This window comes from Anneissia japonica, unplaced genomic scaffold (genome assembly GCF_011630105.1).
Source record: "Anneissia japonica isolate Jap-2015-1 unplaced genomic scaffold, ASM1163010v1 scaffold4988_len2956909_cov206, whole genome shotgun sequence".
NCBI lineage: Eukaryota > Metazoa > Echinodermata > Crinoidea > Comatulida > Comatulidae > Anneissia > Anneissia japonica.
The window spans coordinates 380419-397142 of record NW_022696345.1 but is presented as its reverse complement, the minus strand read 5'-3'; the positions used below and the strand labels follow the sequence as shown (position 1 = coordinate 397142).

At 35.6% G+C, this 16724-nt stretch overlaps 1 protein-coding gene across 6 annotated transcripts in view; it reads right to left on the bottom strand.

Moving 5' to 3' along the window:
* The window catches only part of LOC117101786 (membrane metallo-endopeptidase-like 1), a 30812-nt gene that overhangs the window by 12436 nt on the left and 1652 nt on the right, over nt 1-16724 (bottom strand). For 2 of the 6 annotated variants that reach the window (XM_033241854.1, XM_033241855.1), the window contains 6 exons: nt 11041-11216; nt 6306-6490; nt 4555-4683; nt 3816-3977; nt 1830-1913; nt 517-734 (listed from right to left, as the gene is read on the bottom strand). In XM_033241854.1, the coding sequence (XP_033097745.1) occupies nt 517-734; nt 1830-1913; nt 3816-3977; nt 4555-4683; nt 6306-6450 (738 nt within the window). In that variant the 5' untranslated portion in view covers nt 6451-6490; nt 11041-11216. Of the gene's footprint in view, nt 1-516; nt 735-1829; nt 1914-3815; nt 3978-4554; nt 4684-5408; nt 5647-6305; nt 6491-11040; nt 11217-12695; nt 12715-16724 lie in introns of those variants that run through there. The other 4 variants (XM_033241856.1, XM_033241858.1, XM_033241859.1 and 1 more) reach the window with 4 other exon arrangements.

Sequence of the window (16724 nt, the reverse complement as noted above, 5' to 3'; positions counted from 1 at the left end):
CGGCCAAAGTGATTCTATGGAGAACGCAACGCCACAAATCGCGTGCAATCTATCGTTTGTAAAGCCTTGTTTCCTTAAAATCGCTACAGTCGCTACAGTGTTTTCAGTGCAGAGTCGTTGTACTGCGTAGCAGTCCCCGACGCAATCGGGAAGGCTCCCTGATTCGACCGACCAATCAGCATTAACGAAAGCTGTCGGCGATAGCGTGTAGCGATTGTATGGAAGCCAAGCTTAGTTGGTTCAGTCTACCACCGTCAATCAGCCGACGGCGTAGCGCCCACAGGTACGACCGTCGTACGACGCCTTGTGTCCCCGCTTTGGGGATATATAACAGATTGATACACAATTCCAAGCAGTTGTAGTGTTCACTATAATTCCTTCAAGCATGTTTCTTATACTGTTTGGAAACAACTGAGTTATTTCGAAAATGAAAATTACTTCAATATTTAGCAGCGTGAAAATCCATGAGATATTTTACAGAAACTGAAACCACCAAAAAATGTCATGTGCATTTACCTTTAATATGTACCTTGAGGAATTTTTATCATCGTTATCCACGTATGTACTGATGATGTGATTATTATTGAATTCGCCCGAGAGCTTTGCCCAGAGTTTCTCAAATTTATATCCGGTACTGGACCACATGCCGCCTGGACTTGGGCCAAGAACTGGCCATCCTCCAAGGTACTCCATAAGGTCAATTAGCGGAGATGCGTCCTTTTCCTCGATGATGTCTTGTGAAAAATTAGGTAAAACAATGCATGAGTATTGTGAATTTATTTATTTTTTTCATCTTTATTCTAAAATTTATTTACTTTATTCTTGTATTGTCTAGAACTAGGCTTTTGCCTTTTTTGTTTGTAATTCGTAGGTGTAGCTTGACCTCTGTTAAAATGAAGAATTTATAAATCAAAAACATCAATTAAAGATTTCCATCATAAACGTTTGTAATTAATGGAAACGTATTGTAGTGGCTTCCTTTTAGGTCATGGTCACATCAGTCGTAACGTGTACATAAGCCGTTGCGTCGGTCAGTTAATATTGAGTTACTATAGATCAATCACGATCAGATCATAACCCAGGGCCTAAATGTGGTCATCTATACGTGTTACTAAGTACAGTAGCATGAATCAAAACACAAACACAAAAGGGTTTACGAAAACAAGTCGAGCTACTGTAGCTATTCAGTTGCATCTCAGTTGCGAGAAAGCTCGGCATGCCTACGAAAAAGAAATTCAAAAGACGCAAGCTGGCTAGGTTGCACTCTACAGGTATGACTGCCTTTTAATCGAGCGGTTAGAGTTAATTATAGGTCTATGTAACACCATGGAGGCATTGTATTTTAGGGTGTGGGACCGTTTCGGCTGCGAGTAAGTTCGGCCGCGATGTATGGAATGCATTTTGTTGTACTGTATATTTTAAGTAAATTCGATTAATTGAGGAACCACTAAATATCCTAATTCTGATAATTATAATAAATATGTGTACTGACTTTAAAAGTAATAAAAAGATTGTGGGAAAGGCAAACAACTTGTTTTATTTAATGTCAATTTCGTCGATGGATCCTGGCCAGGCATAAACATAGAAACGAGCGTAATTCTAAGTTAAACAAACTTAAAATTCTCACTATAGTAACTGATTAGATAAACCTTTATTTGTAAAGTAAGCATAGTGTATGTATTCATAATAAGACAAACAAAACCTGTTTACTTTCCCGATTTTGTGGGTGTTAAATACATCTCGGCCGAACTGGGTCGCGTTCGAAACGTATGGCAGCACCCTCAACAATGAAAGATGTACACAGTGTTCGTACACAAATTTGTTCGTACCTTCATCCATACATGATTTGTAAAAATCTCTAGCTTTCCTGAAAGAATCTGGTTCCTCTGGGTTAACATCTTGGGACAAAATATCTGTCAATAAAACATTAAACATTAAACAAATGACAACAAACTGTTAGTCGTTTAGTTTGATTTATTTTAAAGTATTAACATCCGGAGCAAAGGCCGATAAGTCATTTGAAAAATCCTAGGGCTATCAATCATATAGGCCTAGATTAAAAATGATAATTTGAGGTTGGAATGCTGTTTATCTACAGAATTATACAAATAATTTTAATCTCTTTATGCGATATATCGGCCATTACCTTGATTAAATATTAGACTATTGAGCCATTAATTAACAAGATAATTAATACCTCCTTGGTTTCACCATGGACCTATTATTCACTAAACGATTGACAAAGTGTTAGATATTAAAACGGAAGAGGTCATGTTTAGCTTCTGTAGGTCAAGACGCCCCTGGCATAGCATTGTTTTCTGTGCATTTCCATTACAAAGCCCAGCTAAATAAGATGTGACATAATATAGGATGCGCCAACCATTTAAAGTCAGGCTCCAGAGGGAAAAAAATTGGACATGTTGTAGAACTGATTTTTCTAAGACTGAAAAAAAGTTGTTTGACGAAAAACTGATGAACGGTTAATGAGATACAGAGTTTTGAATATTTGAAAAATGGGGTGGGGACGGAAAGGTGGAAAAAGGGTCGTTACGCCCATATTCCATCACTAGATTTTCCTTTCTTTGATAATTTGTATATAATTTAACAGTGTTAACGGTTATCTTGATTTATTTATATGCTATTATTTGTTTCCAGCATTACCTATTGTGTAATAGAGTGTATCTGAAGTTATTAAATCTATTCAACAATGAAGCCCCTGTGGTCAAATGGTTATTACGCTCGCCTTGACAGCGAGAGGTCGCAGGTTCGGATCCCGTCATAGGAATTTCATTAAACAATTTATTTATTTATAGGACAACATTCGTTGAGAGCTACACGATGTATTTATGTTCTTTATTCCAACAACACTGTATTTACCTTTCTTTGATAATAAATGAATAAATAAATATATATATATATATAATGATAATAATAATAATAGTAATAATATACTTTATTGAGAAAAAACGCATGTCCCCATCGGGATTCGAACCCAAGATCTTCCGATTAGCGTTCGGATACTCTACCAACTGATATATATATATATATATTTTTTTTTTCCAGTGGATATTTAGTTTGTTTTGTCATTCTTGATCGGATTTTCTCTACTGTTCCGTTTAAACTTTATATTATCATTATTTGCATTTATGTGCCTGCTCGTTGTTTTTATGGGTTTATCCCATTTGCCATTAAATTTATATATTTTTATTGAATCTCTCTTTTTGAGATCCAGCGGGCCGCCATTGATGCACAGTAGAGATTGTATCTTTAGATCTCCGATTAGTCCATGAGACCACCGACTAGTGCTGTCTGGTAGAGTCTCGTAGAGGACGCGTTAAGAATGACAAAATATACTCTGTGTTTACTGGAACAGTCTTCCGCCCCATAACATTCCATAATCAAGTAGGCGCATAGGTCTTGTTCCAATATTTGCATCCACACCTGGGCCGTATCTATATACTGTCTTGGTTTGGCATTGACGGTTCATTAGCGATGCTGCAGTTGAACGTCGGGCTAGCCTAGGCCCTGCTCAAGCTGGTCATAACGTTTGGTCTTCATCTTTACCCTAGCTGCAATGATGAGGCCTAGAAGGCCGAAACGGATCCGTCTGCAGATATTGGGATTTTTTCCAGTGGATATTTAGTTTGTTTTGTCATTCTTGATCGGATTTTCTCTACTGTTCCGTTTAAACTTTATATTATCATTATTTGCATTTATGTGGCTGCTCGTTGTTTTTATGGGTTTATCCCATTTGCCATTAAATTTATATATATATATATATATATATATATAGAGTATGGTAACTCTTTTCCTACCTCGCAACACTAGCTGCACCTCCTCTCTGAGAACACTGAAAGCAGAATAACTTGATTGGTCCTCCGGAATGGCGTAACGCCGCTCCCAACCGCCGCATGAAAATTCAAAGAAATTGTCACACGGATCAATTTCAGGGTTCATATTTGATATTAGATTTCCGGCTGAAATATAAATATACCAAATAACAAAGCAATAACGCAGTAAATGCTAACAAATTAATGATTTATCTTACTGGCATTTTCAGTATTCATATTTACGTCTATAGATATTAGATTTCCAGACAAATAACAGTAGACATAATTCCAAATAATATTGCGATATGGCAGAATGTGAACGAAATCATAGTCGATATATATCGATACAATAAAAAATCATATTCATGTAGGCTTACAGTACGTTTAGCTAGGAAGGTGTTGCACAGCCCTGGATCAGTGAATAGGACACTCACTGCGGCCGACGCGATTCTACGGAGAATGCAACGCGTCAGACGTGAGCGCGAAACGAATCGTTTTTAATGGCCAACCGCTTTTAATGGCGACTGCCACTGACAATCAACAGACGGCGTCAGGTCGTCAAACGTTCACAGAGAGCAGAGATGGATTTGTCGTGTATGCCCGGCTTAAGGATAATAATAATAATAATAATAACAACAACAACAACAGCAACAACAACAATAATAATAATAATAATAATAATAATAATAATAATAATAATAATAATCGATTATTGTTAACTTACCCATCTTCACGCAATGATCTGTTAGACATGTGTCCGTTTCATTCTTGAGTTCATTGACCTCACGCCTCCGTTCATTCTTGAGTTCATTGACCTCACGCCTCAAGTTATTTCTGTCTGTACCTATAACAGCTGATGTGTTAAGTCACGACCCGATTTGTAATGTGAACAGTGATGACCATTGAAGGTGACCATTGAGGGTGACCATTGATGGTGACCATTTTGATGAAATAGCGACAAGTAGACGGCAACATCAAAGTCGAAATGATGCAGGAAGGTGCATGAATATGAATACAAAAACAATTTATTCGAACTAAATAATGTGCACATGTTATAAGTATGCTTCAAAGTGTACCAAGGACCAATAACAATAGTAACGATATAGTGGTGGAGTAAGTTGGAGGGAAGAGGTGGGGGTAGATCTTGTCAGACCGTTTTGTGCTTATCGCAAAAAGCGTCATTTAACAGTAAAAGAATAAAAAGAACCTATATCTTAATTTTCCTTTTGTGATTCACACTCTAACCGTGGTAGGAATACAAGGTAGAATAGACCGGGTTTCTAACCTGCTCAAATGCTTTTTTAGGTAGCGGCGACTCTGTCGTATAATTCATCTAGATGTGTATAAGAGACAGACGTACACTCTGCGTTCTTTCATTACGTATATACAAATTTTTATATGCATACACTAAATGAAAATATATTGAAAGCTCGTGAATCACCCGTTTATTCATAAGTGATCGAGTGAAAAGTGAACGAAAACTATTTGCATTGAGAATCAATATTAATACATATATTGTCAAATTATTTGAAGCACAAATTTACAGACAAATTCGTTAAAAATAAATGTTATGATTACCTGTAGAAATAATAAGTCCTATAACGACAAATGTAAGACAGACTGCAGTAACCATAAGTACTCGCTCCATACCTCGATTCTGTATTTTCCTCTCTTCCATAAAAAGCTCAGATTTACTACTACTGTGTGTGATATTTGACGTCATACTGACCTTTTGTTTCTAATGCTACTACCTTTCTAAACTCCTGCAAAAGAAAGATGGTGATTTAACCTTATCATTGAAGTGATAGTTAAACCTGTTTACGTGGGGACCACTCGTACAGTGTTCTAATAAACAACGTGCGCGTCTGATAAAGCCAAACGCCAGGCTTCAGATCCTCCAAATTTGATTTAGTGGGCGTTAACAGTGGTTTGAATATGGGTTAATAAAAATTAAACGTTAGCATGTGTGATGGAAAATTTAACAATATAATTCATGTTCAATAATGCGAATTAACAGATGTGTATAAGAGACAGATATATATGCGTGTGTGTAGAATTTGTTTATACTCACTCACTAGACACTGAGGAAGGACTAGCTTTTTTACTGAAAGCTCTAGTTCTATTTGTGACTGTTAATTTACATTCCTATTTTAACCTTTGCTTATATACCATGATCCAGCCATCGTTTTCCACGGAAATATTTTCTCTAGTGTTTTGCCCATTATAAATAATTACACACAAAAGCTCCAACACGTATACTCTGCGTTCTTTCATTACGTATATACAAATTTTTATATGCATACACTAAATGAAAATATATTGAAAGCTCGTGAATCACCCGTTTATTCATAAGTGATCGAGTGAAAAGTGAACGAAAACTATTTGCATTGAGAATCAATATTAATACATATATTGTCAAATTATTTGAAGCACAAATTTACAGACAAATTCGTTAAAAATAAATGTTATGATTACCTGTAGAAATAATAAGTCCTATAACGACAAATGTAAGACAGACTGCAGTAACCATAAGTACTCGCTCCATACCTCGATTCTGTATTTTCCTCTCTTCCATAAAAAGCTCAGATTTACTACTACTGTGTGTGATATTTGACGTCATACTGACCTTTTGTTTCTAATGCTACTACCTTTCTAAACTCCTGCAAAAGAAAGATGGTGATTTAACCTTATCATTGAAGTGATAGTTAAACCTGTTTACGTGGGGACCACGCGTACAGTGTTCTAATAAACAACGTGCGCGTCTGATAAAGCCAAACGCCAGGCTTCAGATCCTCCAAATTTGATTTAGTGGGCGTTAACAGTGGTTTGAATATGGGTTAATAAAAATTAAACGTTAGCATGTGTGATGGAAAATTTAACAATATAATTCATGTTCAATAATGCGAATTAACCCTAGTTGTAAATCTGCGTAAACGAGCTAAAATGAGCAGAGCTGTCAGCAACGTCGCATGACAGCAACATAACGCGGTTAAACTACATTAAAGGGCGGGTGATACTAATATAGCTTGACATCCACCAAAATTGGTAATAAAATTAGCTAGAAAAACCGTGTTACTATTGGGATTTGTTTCAACTTCTCCACACGTCTCGAAGACACAAGTGGTTCAGAATATCGTACCGCATTATCCATACTGCCGTGATTCGGAAAAACGCATTATATCCATTTTTGAGAATATTTAGATTTTTGGCTTAGGGGCATCCTATTTATGTAATCTATCATGTGAATAGATCATATACCCCAAAATTTTTTTATAAATATGAAATTAATATGAGAGTTAGGCATTATATCTATCCACCAAAGCAAAAAAATCCGGAAGAGTGCATTATATCCACCAAGCATTGAAAAGGGAGCAATCAACCAATCACAGAAGACAATGATGCATATTTAATTAGTTCCCTAGCTGGTGGAAGGGCATAATAGGGCATAATACCAAGTTTGTTTTTGATCAGAGTGCAATTAATTAAAGAAGAATACATTGTCCTCATCTTTTAAAGAATAAGTTGCAATATGACCATGACATAAATGTGGCCATAATATAAATTTTAGTCTGTATATTAGTAATTATTATTATAACTAAGATTATTCAACAAACAAAATAAAATACATACATATCAAACTTAAAAATGTTTTACTTAGACTGTCCAATTAAGCTAATGCTTGAAATTTAGATACAATACCTATGATAAATTTACATTTAAAATATTTAGCTATATTTAAATGAGTACCGGTATACTTCCTTATAATTTAAGGAAACAGAACTTTATAAATGGACCTGAAGAAGTGTGTTTAGTAGTTGGGTATTTATTTTTTGTTTATTAAATTGAAAGGCGGGTATTCTTCATAGTGAATTTAAATAAACTGATTATTTGTGTTGTTAATTGTTCTTTCTGTAGTGGTTAATGATAGTATTTAATTTAAATTTTACATGTACCATACCATATTTTAGGGGAAATACACTATTTACTAAATCAGATCAGACACAATTTATAAATATTTTATGAGAGTGAATGCGATAATGTTGCTAAATAATATAAACAAAAACCCTTAAGAAACTTTCTATTTTGTTTTGTTTTAAGTTATTTAAACATAGTGGAATTTAAACCTCTAAAGTCCTGGTGAAAATTCACTTTAATTTGTTATATTTCATTAGTCCTTAAGTAAAGAATAATGCATGCATTCTACTGGCAAAACTGGATATAATGCCTAACATCAGATTTTTCATGCTTCATTGGCTTTTGTTTCAATTTGGAAAAGCGCATTATGCCCATTTTGACTGGGTTATAGAAAAAAATATATAAAAAAAGTACATCAGTATGTTTTTCTGTTGTGTAGTAAGTACATTTACACAAAAAAAAATCAATATAATTCATTTTCATAACAAAAGGTTAACAAGAAACGCGTTTTGGTCAATATCTTAGAACTATGGTTTTGGCTTATAATGCGTTCTTCCGAATCACGGCAGCATAGTACACCTACGTAACAAACGAGTATTTGTTCAAAATAATTAAACATTCGGTATACCAAGTGCATGTGTGTTATATACATGAAGTATTCTTTAAAAATAACAATAAATAAATCTTGTAACAACATATTGCTTTTATGACGTAACCATTGTCAGACAACCACCCTGTGATTTTACCTCAAAAACCATATTCTTACACATGCTGTACCGAAATTATTTTGTTATTGACACTCGCCATGCAAACTTAAACAAAAATGATTATTGTTCCCCAGTTTGTTTCCACACATTTTTACCCTACAGCGAGGGATTCACAACTTCTGGAATATATTTGTTGTGTTTATAGTATCTAAAATAGGAGAAATAATGATAGAGTTGATTTTATTCGGGTGCTCCTCTGTTGGCAGAATTTGAAATGGAATTGAAGTGGGGGCCTATAGGCCTGCAGCTTCACTCTGGAAGTTCCATTCATCCCTGATACTCACTTACAGTGCGCGTTTAAGTATCATGGGCTGAGCAATACAACTATCCGAAGCGTCAGTCAAACTCAACAACTGACCTATCAGAACGTAGGAATCAACAAGCAAAAATTTGCTCATGTCCCACAAACAAACAATATATACAGTATTTATGGCTGGGACCTTAGCAACAATATCTAGGCGTGGACATTATGTTCATTTTTTTAGAGCGGATTCTGTAGTTTTAGGATGGTACTAGTATCATAAGCATCACAACCAACTATCACAGTAGATGGTAGATTTCAGCATGTTCACATTAAATAGAATGATAATTGAGGGTCAAAACGACGGCATGTACAGGTTAAAGTGTATCACCTAAGTCCCGTATTGGTTTAATTTGATGTACGATCTAATAACGAAGCTTAGATTATCTAATCATAGACGGTTTCCTGTCAAATGTAAAACAACTAAACAAAATTGTTTATACTTCGTCATCTTCTTTCCTATCTAGTATCAATTACATGTGTCTTTTTTAGCAGGTTTCTATTTTAACGCAGGTAGAAACAATAGAGACAGGTGACCGATGTAAAATGAAGTAAAGTCCGTCAATTTACCCAGGAAATCATAAGCATACTTTAACATCCCAGTGGAATCGATTTGTTTTCAAAGTCATGTTTGTAAGCAGGTCTCTAGGTAAGGTCTATGTGTTTATCCCGGTTGAACATTTACGGCCTGTAGTGAAATATGAAAAGGAACATTCTGAAAATTGCAATTAAAAATTAAATGGCTCAATTAAATGGTTCCAATAACCGGTTTACCTTCCTTTAGGCACAAATTTTGAAACAAGATTTTCTGTTTTATTTTTTTCCAAGCCTGGGAGTTGAATGCGCCATGAGTACTAAATGGTGGGCACCAGCGATATAGACACCAGAATTATGATTATTGTAGGGGGGAAGTCTGATTGAAAAAAAAAGGATCAGTATTATGCGTCTATTTAGTTAGCTCATTTTAATCTTTAATTAAAAACTATTTACTTAACTATATAGAAAATAAGTACCTTCATACTAAATTAAACTATCCATTTTTTAAAATGAGGACAGTATATTGTTAAATTACAGTCTGTTTTTCTTATAAATCTTTATTATGTTTTTGTTAATAGATTTTTTTACGTTATATAACAGCCGAAGAACACTGCCACCAATCCTAAAAATCTGTTACTTAAAAGTTTATAAAATACAGAAAATCATTACGCCATACGAACTGTTTGTGTATATCTCTTGACCTTTGACATAGTCGTATCAGACTAGTCGTATCAGACTACGTAACGGTAATGAAAACTCAGAAACCTAAAATGATGATTTTATAAACACCAACCAATATTGCGTGTCACTATGTACAAAACAACACTCTTATATATATAGTCATGCTAATCACTGACAAATGTAAAAAGAACAAAAGAACGGGTGGGGGGGGGGAAACAAAATACATAAAATCAAATTATATGAACAAGTATCTCGCCCGAGATCCAGCAAGCTTAGAATTATGCTCTGGGGAGTACGTAAAGATCTCTGACAGCCTAATCACATGCAATAGGCCTATTAGTGCTATATCAATTACCGTACATATAAAAGCAAACAAATGTGAGAATTTTTGACAAAACTAAGATAAGATAATATTCTCTCACATTTACTTAACAGCACAATAACAATTGTTTTGTCACGTGGCACTGACAGGACTTTGAAGTTCACTTATATTGATGATTTCCTAGCTTTTCATATCGAATGAAGAGGTGGTGGATCTTAAGGAACAAGATAGTATAATACATACTCCAAGTATCGAAATGCACGCCATCGTGTCGGGATTCAATATTTCGATATTAATTATGTCATCATCAGTAGTCACTACTACTGCTGCAACTATCGACGATGGCAACGACCATAACAATAGTATTGTTTATATTATCGATGATGATGATAGCAACAACAATGATATAGGTGGCAATGACGATGATATTTATTATGATGATGATAATACAAGAAACGATAATTATCAATTACAAATTAAATAAAATCAAGCAATCGATATCCATCTTCCAGTCTCACGTTACTACAGTATTTTGCATGAATCAGTTTACATATTATAACTATTAAGTATGACGTATAAGAATGTGCACAATGACATAATACATGACCATAGGCTAGTTTTGGGAGGAAACCGTTTGTTTACAAACTTATTTAAAGTTATAGTTAAGAAATTAATAATATTTCTTACCTTCGTTACATAAATGACGAACTGAGTTAAAGAGGTACTGCAGGCGTATCAACAATTTACCTTTGAAGTAGTTAAATGCCGGGTCAGTAAACGAGTCAGGTACACTTGGGCCTTTGACCTTTGAAAGGTAAACTCTCTGGCTCTGCTATCTAGAAGCCTCGAAGATTAGTCCACACCTGATATAAATATAACACATTATCTTCCAAAAATTATCTTCTTTGTTGTATCCTCATAAGCCGATTATGAACTATATATAGGTTTTAGTAGATAAGCTCATGCGCATGGCAGAAACATACAGCTTTATTACAATAAAGTACTGCTTCTTTGTGAACTTTATTATTTCACAACTAATTCTTTAGTGTGTGATCGTAAAGGTTAAGCAAACATAATTGAATCTTTATTAGTTTATTATTATCCAAGGGTTATGCTGGTGTGTAAAAAGGGATTGTTATGCTTGCATTAGGGTGGTACCACTACAGACTACAGACGACTTAACGTGCCAGGAACCATATTGCACACGGGACCAACGACTTAAATGTCTCCGCCGAAGAATGTGCACTATCATAACTTTTCCCTTATCGTGAAAAATCTTGTGTTTAGGGTGTATCTAGAAAAATGTTGTTGAAAAGGAGGGAACCTATTGTACATATAATTTATAATCGTTTTTAATGGTTTCCTATGAATAAGTCGAGAAAATTTAGTAATCTTTTAAAAGAGTTTGAGAATTAGGGCACTAAAGTATAACCTACATAAAATGAACTTCATCTAAAATGTATTCATAAAACGTGTGACATAGTGCCTGTTAAAACCTCAACCTGTAGGGTATCCGACCAGTTGGTCGAAATCCAGTTTTCCGAAACCCGTTTTGCCGAATTTAGGCCACTTTGAAGAAACCCAGTTTGCCGAATCCAGTTCACCGAAAACATGAAATCCCAGTTGGCCGAAACCCGGTTTGCCGAACACAGTTTGCTGAATTTTGTCGTCACCGTCGTAGAGCGCAGCACACTACTATTTTTGAACAAAATGTAGGCTAATAACGACAATTATGTAGGCGAAACCGAATGTAAACTCAGGCCTAATGACCACAAAAAATTGGATAAAAACCATCAAGATTATCCGACCAGTTGGTCGGAATCCAATTTGCCGAAACCGGGTTAGCCGAATTTAGGCCACTTTGCCGAAACCCAGTTTGTCGAATCCAGTTTAACGAAAACATAAAATCCCAGTTGACCGAAAACCAGTTTGCCGAATTTTGTCGTCACCGTCGTGCAAAAGTGAGCACACTACTATTTTGAACTAAATGTAATAACGACAATTATGTAGGCGAAACCGAATGTCACAACTCAGACTTAACAACCCCAAAAATGGCATCCTTGTTGCTTACTACTTCACCGAGCCATACCATCAGTGATTTTTGCGTTTTAGGCACCGATTTCAAATCTATTAAGGCTATAATATATATATATATCACATCACCACGAGGTTGATGTGGAGTTAGTAAATGCCTCCATCGTGAAGTCCGTTTTGTGTCAGCGTTCTGCGGATAATCCAGCACAGCCACTTCGTCAGGTACCGGTATGTTCACTTATCTAATCCAGTAGTGATGTACTCTATTTAATTATAAACTCATTTTAACCGTAAAGAAATACTGTTACCTGTCCAGTAACTAAACTAGGGTTGCTGGGAGACGGGGGGAGTACTCGTGTTTCGACAAAGGCTAGTCCCCAAGCGTTACCGACTAGATGAGCTGTTTACCAAAGAAACTAAAATCTGAGCTGCACAGAGTAATCGTTCAATCAAAGAATACCTAGCAGCTATTTGTCATCAAGTTGGATACAAACGCTTTGAGGCATGTAAATGCTTTGTAGGCATGTTAAAGCGATCACGAAAATTGTAGCATTATTTTTCCAGATATTTTTTCAAAACACTTTTTATTTAATGACATTTCAATCACTATAATAATCACACTGAACTAGTATAAGCTTTAGAGCCCTACATTATTATAATATATTGTTTATAAAACCATATCATTTTACATACTGTGCTTTTACGATTGCCTGTTTGCATGATCAGATGCCGTGATTTGTGTTTCTGTGATTTTTCCAAATATTTCCAATAGGCCTGTTAGGAAAGATTTTTACCTTGTTTTGTTTTGGTTGTGTGCTTGCTTAACGCCGCGACGAAATGGTAGAATAATGAGCAATCATTAAAAAAAAATTATTGACCCCTTTTATTTTCATGTAATAGAACAACTATTGTATGACCTAATACCCCACACAATAATATGCAATATTTAAAACTAATAAATCAGACTTGTGTTTCATTTTAGGCCCAAACCTAGGCCAAGCACGGCCGCCGAAAATGCCGATGTGTGTCGAATAGGCCTAGGAAATGCATTATCATGTGTGTTTGATAAAGTACGTCCACAACGGAGTCCACAAAAGCTAAAAACGAATCATTCTGTCACTGCAAAAGATTTTTCAAATGTGGGAAAAGCATAATTATTACTTCCCTCCACTTTACGGGAGAAACAATCATACCCTACGGGCAGCAGACGCGTTACAAGCGGCCAGGCCGACGGACCAATTTTGTCCGGCTAAAATCGACCTGGTTTACCGATTTTACCGGCCAAAAGTAGTCCGGCGGACCGAATTTATATTAAAAAAAAAAAAAAAAAAAAAAAAAAAAAAATAATAATAATAATAGTTATAATAATAATAATTTCATAAAAATATTTATAAAATTTACAAATCAATAGAATAATTTATTTCAATAAATGTCATTCCTTACATTATATAGGGTCTAATAACAGTAGATCTAAATATAATAACAGTAAATATAATAATAAAGCAAATATAATAATAACAGTAGATATTAACAAAGACTTCCAAGACTTTTATTATTAGTACAGCTTGGCGTGAGCGGGGGTAAGTGAGGCATCACCTCCGTCAGGCAAGCCTGGACCCTCCCGCGCCCTCGACGCAAGGACGACAGCTTCCTTTGAGGAACAGAGAACTCCACGGAACCATTGCGCATACATACATGTTTTACATTTCCCCTTGCGTACGTCTGTCAACGTTAGGTTTGCGTAAATATCATACGCGCCTAATCTTCAAATGTTTTACACTTACGGGCGGCAACCCATGGGTCACCCATATTTTGGATAACCTAATATTATTGAGAGGAAAATTTAAGTAGGAATTTTTAAAGTTATATTTTTAGATCAATATGCCTATTGAACGGGATCCCAAAAGCCCAGGGCCCCAGTGCTTTGCATTGGCTGCACTGCAGTGCCTATACCTACGCCACTGACCGTATTTCTTCAAATTTGTGTGGAATTGTTTTTATCTGTTAGGAACTGATAAACTTGATAATATTTCCTTGTGTACCGGTGGACTACACGACAATCGACTGGAATAGCACTTTTTTTTGCGTTTGCGTGAACCAAGGTTTTACATTCGTTGCACGCACTTCGTCACGTCACGGTCCCCGAGGCATTTGGCCCTTTCGTAAACCCGCCGTGCCAACCCGCCGTGCCCAAAATTATGTAGTTTCTACGCACGCGCTATAATTCTGCGTCGTCGTAAACGCCATCGAGTTTGTGAAAAGTAATCATCATCCGAGCGATGGGTTTTCGATTTTGACGAACTGGAGAGAGTTTTATAAAATATGCGAAAACCAGTATTTAACCACAAGAAAACAATGTTTAAAAGAAATAATGAAAAACTTCAGAAGATTAAAACTACATGCCCACTAATACTAACAGATAGCCTAGCATAGGTGGAACTGGCCTAGGCTAGGCCTACCTAAGCTAGTATACAGGTACCCATGCAGCTCTTGCTATGGCCTATCCTAAGCCTAACTAGTACAGTATTTAGAGAGAGACCTAGCCTAGTAACTGGCAAGGCCTTGCTAGACCGTATAAATCTGTGTCTGATCTTTTGGCTGCCAGCATCCTGTCCGGTGGTGTTAAAACTTAAAAATTCAAATAAAAAAGCCTCAGGCTAGCATAGCAACTTTTTTGGTCATAGGCCCTGTTATAATTAAAGGATGCCGAGGCTAGGCATCCTGATATAGCATTAACCTAAATCGTGAAATTTGGAACAGCGCTGCTATTACTGATATAGCATTAGCCTAAATCGTGAAATTTGGAACAGCGCTGCTTTTTCGTTACTCTCTCTCATGACCTAAGTGCAGAGCAAAGTTTTAGGACTTTTTATTTAGTTTACATTTGTGGTAAACGTGGTTTTAAAATATCTTAAGATGTATTATTTGGATTTGCCTTGTCATTATAGCAAAAAAAAAAAAATTATTATACACTAAAACTCGAAAATTAGTTTGTGTGTGATCAGTACACTTTCTGTCTATGGAGAAATTACTCGTCAAAGATTTATTTTCTTTTCGCGTTTACGACGCAAAATTCTAGCGCATGCGTACAAACTACACAATTTTGGGCACGGCGGCTTAGGGATGGCACTACGGGTTTACGAAAGGGCCAAATGCGTCGCCGACGCTATCTCACCCTCCCTTTTGGCTCTCGTAGACTTCTACGTGCTACATATAGATTCAGAGAAACGTAGGCCTATATGAGAATATTAATAATATTGTATCCATTAGGTAATAATTTTAAATTTTGGTGAATACTGAGATGACCTATTTGGTTCTTGAAACCACAGAATATCTTTAATTCATGAAGACTGAGCTAGCTACGAATTTGGCCTAATAAACTATAATACCCGTTCTATTATAAAAAAATAAAAAAAAATCAGCAAATATAATACTACCGGTATACTATGATTATACATGTTTAATTTTGTTCCATACATTCAAAGAATTATTAGTATTACAAATGAAATACCAAAATCATTTTTGTTTTGAACTAGTTAATTATCAATTATTTAGTTTTTTTTTTATTGATGGGTCGATTGATGATATTGGCCGTGGGCTATACAATATACTGTTAGCTGATTTGCCTTGTAAGCAAGTAAACGAGTTTTGGTTCCGCACCCTGGATAGCGTCCAAGAAAACGAGAGCTTGACCAAAAAAAAAAAAAAAAAAAAGAAGAAGAAACAACAACGGCATTAAAATACAGAGACGGACATAATTGTGTCAAACGTTTTCAATAAAGTTTCCTATAATTTCCTATAGGCATGCCGGGAATACCAGAACTGGACAAATCAAAATTTTAGTGCTTGCGTGTCAAGGCGTTTTTGTAAATCTCTTTTTATATTATATTAAGTGATGAAAACTTCCTATATTTATTGAGACTTAACAACCTCATATCGATCAGTTGTGATAGTGACCTTTGATGCAAAACCTAATCACGATTACAAATTAGGAGTAGGCCTACTAGCCTATTCTTTTGAAGCCTACTTGACATAAGACTACGTATGACTTCCGGATAACTTGACCTTAAAGTTGCTCTATCCATTCAAGAGCTCCCTTTTGTTAAAAAATCGTCGCTCACATCACGAACTAACACAATCAAAGTAGATTGTGTTAGTTCGTGAAATCACAGTAGCGCGTCAAAACGAGCGCGTATTGGTTGTCAAGCAAATTTTGTATTCTTTACCACACAAAAAGTCCTTAACGACAACAGCGCGTATTTTGACGCGCTTTTTTGATTTCAAGAACTAACACAATTGAATTTAATTGTGTTAGTTCGTGATGTGAGCGACGATTT